The sequence below is a fragment of the Sorex araneus genome, chromosome 2, assembly GCF_027595985.1.
Source record: "Sorex araneus isolate mSorAra2 chromosome 2, mSorAra2.pri, whole genome shotgun sequence".
Taxonomy (NCBI): domain Eukaryota; kingdom Metazoa; phylum Chordata; class Mammalia; order Eulipotyphla; family Soricidae; genus Sorex; species Sorex araneus.
Window position 1 is genome coordinate 221,344,226 of NC_073303.1, and position 8,479 is coordinate 221,352,704.

General features: G+C 35.1%; 1 protein-coding gene across 1 annotated transcript; it reads left to right on the plus strand.

Annotated features, from left to right (window-relative positions):
* The first annotated feature begins 7,245 nt into the window (after positions 1–7,245).
* On the plus strand, positions 7,246–8,181 carry LOC129401749 (olfactory receptor 6C2-like). The gene has a single exon (XM_055124574.1). It carries the CDS (start codon positions 7,246–7,248, stop codon positions 8,179–8,181), a length of 936 nt encoding a protein of 311 aa, XP_054980549.1.
* Positions 8,182–8,479: the final 298 nt, after the last annotated feature.

An 8,479-nucleotide genomic window follows, 5' to 3' on the forward strand; every position in this document is an offset into this window, starting at 1 on the left:
AGCACAGAGAAAAGGAATAACCCAAATAAATCTAAGCTACCTGTGGCAATGTAATTCTACACTAATGCTAAATATAGATGACACTTTTAACTTACATATCAGAAAAAAAGTGCATTACAGACTTAAATATGCATGTGTATTATTGACTTTTTATTGATCTTCCCTTTCCTTACTTTCCCTTCCCTTTTCCCTCTTCTTCCTTTCTCCCCTCTTCTCCCTTCCCCTCTGCTTTTGTCCCATCCTCTCTTCTCCTCTTCTTCCCTCTTCTCTTCTACACTTGGCTGTGATCAGGACTTACTCATAACTCAATATTTGAGTCTGACTTCCAACAATGCTCAGGGGACGACATGTGGTGATAGCAATTAAAGCCAGGCTGACTGCATGCAAAACAAATTCCCTGACTATTGTACTGTCTGTCCATTTTAGTCTTAAGCTAAATTTTTTTTCTGTGCTTTTAGATGAAAGGAAGTAATAGAAATATAGTGAAACATTAAAATGGAGAAATATTATATTGAATATAACAAAAAGAAATGTTTCCTTTTTGGAAGGCTGTGAAGTATTTTTGACAAAAAGAACGACAGGGCCAGAGTAATAGTGCAGTGGGTAGGGTGCTTGCCTTGAGCACAGAAAACCTAATTCAATTCCTTGCACCATATATGGTCTCCAGAGACCTTCAGGAGTGATCTCTGAGCACTGAGTCAGGAGTAAGTCCTGAAAACAGCAAGACATGCCCACCAAACCAAAGCAATACAAAATTTAGAGATAACATGAACTGTTAGGTGACTCAATGTAGATCATCATCTGAACATTTTAGGAAAATGCACTTGGCACAATATTATTCACAATATTATTTTTCATTATTGTGTGTATTTCTTCTATAGTGATGTCAATTAAGCACATACTCTGGAAGACGTGGGCTAAGAAAAATTACTAAAGAACAGTAACAGCTCTGCTTGCTCTGCATACATACAGTCCCTTGTTGACAATCAAATTTTCACCATCACCAATGGGGATAATGCCCTAAAAAATAAGAAATATGAAAATATAGCAACAGCATTAGACTCAGTGGACCTGCTAGGCAATAATCTGTGTCAAGTGGTGTGCTTTTTCCCCTCTTTAGCATCTAAGGCAATGAAACTATCATAGAAACCATTTTTTAGCACAGTAGGAGGATTATTTCTAAATGTGTAGGTTCCTGAGTAGTTTACAAAAGCTTTACATAAAAAAATTCAGATGCTTAAGAGGTTAAAATTTACTGTACCATTTTAGTAGATGGATCTAAGTGTTTCCCCAATGTTTAGGTCTCTTATTCTACGCTTAGAAGAGGTCACTTCGCCTATCTTTTGATAAGTCATCCAGATAATGATGTCCTGGGTCTGGTCCGTGTGTCTGTCTGTCACTAATGCACTATGATTGGGTCTTTCCTCTGTGCCATTTTCTGTTGAGTGTCTCTTTCTAGTCTGACATCTGCAACTGGAACTCTGTAACCAGTGTCCTCTTGCTTGGGCTTCATAATCTGTCACTGGGCTTCTCTAGGACTTTTGTCCTATGGCTCCTGACCCCTCAGCTTTTTTAGTCTCCAGCCATGCATGTTATGGGAATCTTTGCATTCCCAACAGCTGAGGAGGCAAAGAGGGAGTTAGGGCTACATTTTATATTTTATAATCTCCCATCTCCCATGAAAAGGTATTTCAACTGAATACCTTTCTGCTGGGCAAGATTTAGGATAATGAGGGGGTGGAGCGATAGTACAGGGGGTAGGGCATTTGCCTTGCATGGGGCCTACCCAGGTTTGATTCCTCAGCCCCTCTCAGAGCGCCATGCAAGCTACTGAAAGTATCTCACCCAATGGCAGAGCCTGGCAAGCTAGTTCAGATTCTAGTCTATCTTATAATAAAAGACATGCAAGGCATCAATAATTTATAAAAAGACATTTTATATTACCATTATATATCAAATGATTTTGCATCTATTTCCTTATTGGGAATTGTGCTATGTAAGAGTTTGCATGGGCTGGAGCTACAGCATAGTGGGTAGGGCGCTTGCCTTGCATGCAGTCAACTCGGGTTCGATTCCTTGGCCCCTTTCGGATAGCCGGGCAAGCTACCGAGTGTATCTAGCTCGCACGAAGAGCCTGGCAAACTACTCGTGGCGTTTTTGATATACCAAAATCTAGTAACAACAAATTTCGCAATGGAGACATTACTGGTGCCCACTCAAGCAAACCAATGAACAATGGGATGACAGTGACAGTGAAGAATTTGCATAGTAAAATACATATAAATATGTGATTAAATCTTATTGAGTATTTATTAGGTGCAGCTTGAATAACAGTATATAGGAATATATAAGAACATAAGAATAGTAAAGTTACTGGCTTAATTTCAATATTTGAACACTTTGTTTTCTCTCGAAGACTTTTGTCCATAAATATGCATAGACTAGTAGTTACCGTTTTTCTAACATTCACCTGTGCTTAAAATGTACACTATGCTATATGGAAAGTTTGATAGAAAAGTATATTTATATGTATGGAAAACTCAAAAGATATTTCATGTTAGATATGCAGAGCATTTTAAAGTATATTCTTTCCTTTTGAAAACTTAGATGTATTCTTTTCAAACTTTTGGTGGGGTTGGAGTGGGGTCTGCGCCTGGGGGTGTTCACAGTTTACCCCTGGTTCAGAGATCACCCCTGATGGTGCTTTGTGGATCATCTGGGTTTCCAGGGCTAGAAAACGGGGAAGGCCATGTTCAAGGCAAACACACTTCCTACTGTAATGTCTCACTCAATTATCTGACTTTAAGAATCTCCAGAATTGTGTATTAGCACATCTAAGGCCTTGATAAGAAATTAGTCATATTATTATTTTTGTCCCCAAAGATATGGCTCCCAATGACACCTCTATTGGGCCTCACTTAAATTGTTTATTAGTCTTGTCTTGCCAATTCTATTAGTTTCATTATTTTATTTTGAATCTTGGCCACAACGGACTCTTAGATTATCCACAGAGAGTTCAATGCATCCATAAGACTGTGGTCAGAAAACGTTCATCTTATTTCATTGTTGACAATACTTTGTCCAGAAACATGAGAATATACTGTTTCTGATTCATTTAAAAACAAATTACATTTGACAAGGATTTAAAAGAAACATTTTTTGAGGGGTACTGAGTTGCCCAGAATTGTTTTCTAGGTTTAACCTGGAACAGAGTCTTCAGAATAACTGTGTATATCAACATTTATTGGAAAATATGATGCTACCTCTCAAAATGATGAGGCAATATTTAAAACTCCATGTGAGGGAAACTTATGAATACAATAGAGCAAAAAGGATTATATGTTGAATTAATTGTGGTATTTTCTGACATAATTGTAAGTATGTTCATGTTTTGTTATCTGTACTTTTTACACATTCTATTTCTTGGTTCGAATTACATATTACATTTTCATGTTAAAGAAAATTAAAACAAATCATTACATCTTCAGAAAATACAGTAATTATTGTTCATTCTAGAAAATTAGTAAAGATTTTTCAGATGCATAAAACATATTTAAAAAGTACATTATGAGAAATTTGTTAGTTCCTCATTACTCTGTTTTGCTTTAATAATTCCATTTGCACAGATTATATATAATAGTCTTGCAGTTCGAGGTTTGTTTTTAAATAAATTTAAGAATGCTCATTGAAAGAGGACATATGATAAATATACAGAAGTGGTCTGTTTCATAATGCAATTTTCATGGATCACTATATCATGGTTGCCTTTAGTATAGTAAAATGCAAATGTTAATAGAAATGCAGTACGTAGAATGTGAACATGAGTTCTTTTACTTTATCAGCATCCAGTAATATCTGGATATTACAAAAGGGAAGTACGAGAGATGAAAAGACTATAAGTGATGAACCTAAGACACCATTTAAAATCCAGAGTACATAAGTATTTCTTCATTTTGCTTAAGAGGTACAATTCCAACGGGATTCTAATTAAAAAGCTCCTGATTGTTAGTTGAACAGTTTTCTCCAATTGTCTAACAAGCAATTATTTCAATAGTCTTCCCTCTTTAAGATCAACAGAAAATGTTATCTGTTAAAAAACAACACTGATACAATTTTCCTCATATCAAAATTGAAGGAGCCCTGGTCATAGTTACTTAATTAATAACAGACACCCAGAATTTGTAGTCCTCAAAATTTACCTAATTGTTGGGAAATGCAAGAAAGTAAATTCACTCATCACCTTGACCTTTGCTTAGTGTTTGGTTTCATTTGATAACATTTCAGAGAAATTTACAGAGAAAACAGGAAGAGATGAGGGAGCCAAAGAAAGATAGGAATTAAAAATTGATGAGTTGAGGTTTCAACCAACTCGAGGCCTATAATTCTGTGTATATCAACCAGTCAAACTTGAAGAGTTTTACAAAACAGTTGTTAAAGAATCTGCTAAAAGTTAAACTAAGATTTAAGTTTTAGATATTTTAGAAATCCAACTGATTACATTTATGTTTTCTGGAAAAAGTTTATAAAAAGCAGTGTGTAGGATTGTGAGTATGCCTGTGACACATTAACTGCTCAATGCTGCATATTTCTATAATAGATTAGATTCTACAATAGATTCATATATTGAAATATAATCACAGAATATAGTGAAAAATGTTCTCCTGTTTGATACCTAGTATCAAACTTGACAGAGGAATAATGGTCCTCTGTCCTTTAGAGGACAAGTGGAGACATTATTTGTAAGTGAAAGTGAAGCAAAAAGAATCTCCCTTAAGAAATTCTAAAAAATATCCATTTTGTGGAGGTACCATATAGATGAATTCTAATTCTTTACAAATTTTGAAGTAAAGGAAAATTCTCTAATATTTTTACAATTTTTTATATGTTTAAGAAGCTAGATTTTTTTTCTGCTTTATTCTGCCTAAATCTATGCAAGGGTAATAAACTGTAGAAAACCAATTTTACTCTTGTTCTTTATTTTGGCACGATGAAAGTAGAAGTTGATAAAGGACTATCATGGCAGAGTCTCTTTTAGAACCAGTAAACTCGACAAAACATTCTTCAAAACCCTTATCTTCTAAGAAAGACATTCCTTCATGCCTTTGAGAATGGAAACTTTGTCCTCAGCTATCAGCTTTGTCCAAACATTATGTGCAACTGTTGAAACTATCTCATTAATCTCACTGTGCCACTGGAAAAGCAAGCTTAAGAGTATTGCCTTTCATCTCTTCACCCAGATTGCTTTTGTAAAATTAATTGAGTCTAAATGTGAGATTGAGCAAGGCTTTTAGGAATTTTTGTAGACAGAAAGCAAGTCAGTAATAAACAACTCAAATACACTTTTCTCAGTGATATGATGGCAGAATTAATCACAGCTGGGACTATGAAATGATTATTATATTTTTAGTCAACTAAATGGGGACATGAAGACAAACTGACCATTCAGTATGATTTTGCTGTATTTTAGTATGATATAGACACCCAATGTGCACATGCATACATGTAGACAGAGAGATACACACTCACACACACACAAACTTATATGCATAGCCAGTCAAGTTTCTGGTTTTTCATTTGCTTATTTTATGTTTATTTGTCAATTTTTTTAAAGCAGCTACACCAAGCAGTACTACACCAAGTTCATGTATTGCTCATGAGATCACAAGGTTTCATGTCCTAATGAGAATCATCTGCCTGAAAAGCAAGTGCATTGTGCTATCTCTTTGGCCTCATGATCAAGTTCTAATAAGATCACTGACAACCTCTTGAATATGGTTTTGTACTAAATTTCAAAAGGAGTTACTCAGATTTGTAGAGTAACAAAAATTCCAATTTTGGGACAAAACAAGTATTTCTGGGATAGGACCCAACAGGGTGTTGCCATAACTTCAAAGCTGTGTATTAAAGATACTTTACTATTGTTGATTACCTTATGGCCACCATCACATAAGTACTTTTGCCTTTGTTCCTAATTGTGTATATTAACTCATAAACGATATCTGAGATAGCAGAAGCCAGAAATAAGGTGATGCTGTACTAGCAAATAACCTACCAGACCCTTGCTTGGGGCTATTCAGCACACTCTATTATTTGGTCAGTCACTGTGGTTTTCTAATTCTTTGTGACTCACTTTGCAGGATGAAAATAAAATAAACATAGCAGTTTGACTGGTTCCAAAACTAGAATTGTTTCCACCAGACCATTAAAGATGAGTTATCATAGAATGGAGTCTTCAAAAAATATTTTGAATAGGAAGAAATATCCTCATATGATAAAATTTTTGCAGGAAAGAAAAAATCTTTAAATATTTTTGAAATCATGGCAATGGAACGAGAATAAAATTAACAAACTGACATGGAACATTTTGGGGTAGAAAGTAGATATTATTGGCTTTAATGTCATTTCTCAGGCAGAAAATTATATTACCTGAATAAATTCATTATAAAATAGCACTGTCCTCCCATTGTTCATTCATGTGCTTGATTGTACACCAGTAACATCTCCATTGTGAGACTTGTTACTGTATTTGACATATTGAATATGCCACAGAAAGTGGGGGCAGAATACTCTTGGTAGCTTGTTGGCACTCGTAGAGGGACAGAGGAATCGAAACATGGTTGGCCGCTTGCAAGACAAATGCCCTACTCACTGTGTTTTTGCTCTAGCCCTATTATAAAGTACAAAGTATAATTTCAAGTAAAGACTTAAAATGTGGGAAATGGTTTCAACACATTAACTTATTTTATCGATTAATGAATTTTAAATTATAAAATAATCCTAATTTTCAAATACCATACATTGTCTAATGAATTAAAAATGCAAATTTCACATTAACAAATATTTTAATAAAAATATTTGCAAAGGAACTATGACAAAGGTACCCTTATAGGTTATAATGCCTTAAAAATGAATAAAAGAAAGAAATAAAATAAATGTCAGCTTTTTCTGAAGATCTCTATTAATTATAAAATAAACAGTCCAGAGCAATATATATATATGTATTTATGTTACCCATGTAAATGCTATTCCTATTAAAGTTGTAACAGTTATTTTAAAAACTAAAATTATTATCCAATTCGATGGCATTAAGATATTCAAAATGAATATTAAAAAATAGTCCTCAAAGAATGAAGGAAGATGTACATTATTCTTAATTTTCTAATCAAAATCAATACAAAAAGAATAGCATTCCCTCCTCTTTCGCTCCTTACCTCTCAGATTTTCAAATGATGTCAGAAGCCAGGAATGAAAAATCACACAGCCATAACTACTTTCATCCTTCTCGGATTGACAGATGACCCACAACTGCAGCTTCTGCTTTTCATATTTCTACTAATCACCTACATGCTGAGCATTATTGGAAACCTGGTCATCCTTGTCATCACATTAGTGGATGCTCGCCTAAATACCGCTATGTACTATTTTCTGCAAAACTTTTCCATCTTGGAGATTTTATTCACTTCTGCTGCTATTCCTAGATTCTTATATAGTATAACAACAGGTGATCAAACAGTTACCTATTATGCTTGTGGGTTTCAAATATTTTTTGTATATCTATTTTGTGTAACAGAATTTTTCCTCCTGGCCACTATGTCCTATGATCGATATGTCGCCATCTGTAAGCCTCTTCATTACATGACTATTATGAATCAGCAGGTCTGCAGAAGACTTGTCTCCTGCTGCTGGGTGATTACACTGTTGTTCTTAATTCCACTTGTTAGCTTTGTAATGGGGCTAGAATTCTGTGATAATAATGCCCTTGACCACTTTGTTTGTGATGCTAATGCTCTTATAATGATCTCATGTTCAGACACACAGTTTATAGAAAAGTTACTTATTATTTTTTCTGCATTTGTTCTCTTTGCCACCCTCTTGTTTGTGATTTGGTCCTACACTTGTATCATTCAAACTATTCTTCGATTCCCCTCAGCACAGCAGAGGAAAAAGGCATTTTCGACCTGTTCCTCTCACATGATTGTAGTTTCCATAACTTATGGCAGCCTTATCTTTATCTATGTGAAACCTAGAGTAAAAGATGAGATGAAAATTAATAAGAGTGTTAGTCTGTTTTCTACTTCCATATCCCCTATGATAAACCCATTTATTTATACCCTGAGGAACAAACAAGTAATTCAAGCCTTGAATGATTTAGTCAAGAAACTTCTGCTGTCAAGAAAATAGGCATAAGGTGGTCCTGGGAGGGGGGGGCGTTCCTGGCGCGCCTTCTACTCAGAGATGAACCGGAGCCGCGGCACGAGAAGCAGACCCTCTGCGCCTATTGACTGTGATCCTGAGGTCTCCTAACCCATTTTGGCACAGAGCGGATTCTTGCAGCCATGCATTTTGACTGTGAACTGAGCTAAAATATTAGAAACCCAAAACTCGTAGCAATGAAGAGAAACTATTAGATGATGCCTATTCAGCAGGCCTGATTGTTGGGGAAATTTCCAATCAATAATAGTGAGTTCTGTATGGAAAT

What these genes read in the sequence shown, in the direction of transcription:
- LOC129401749 (XM_055124574.1), top strand. Translation starts at nt 7,246, where the DNA reads ATGAAAAATCACACAGCCATAACTACTTTCATCCTTCTCGGATTGACA.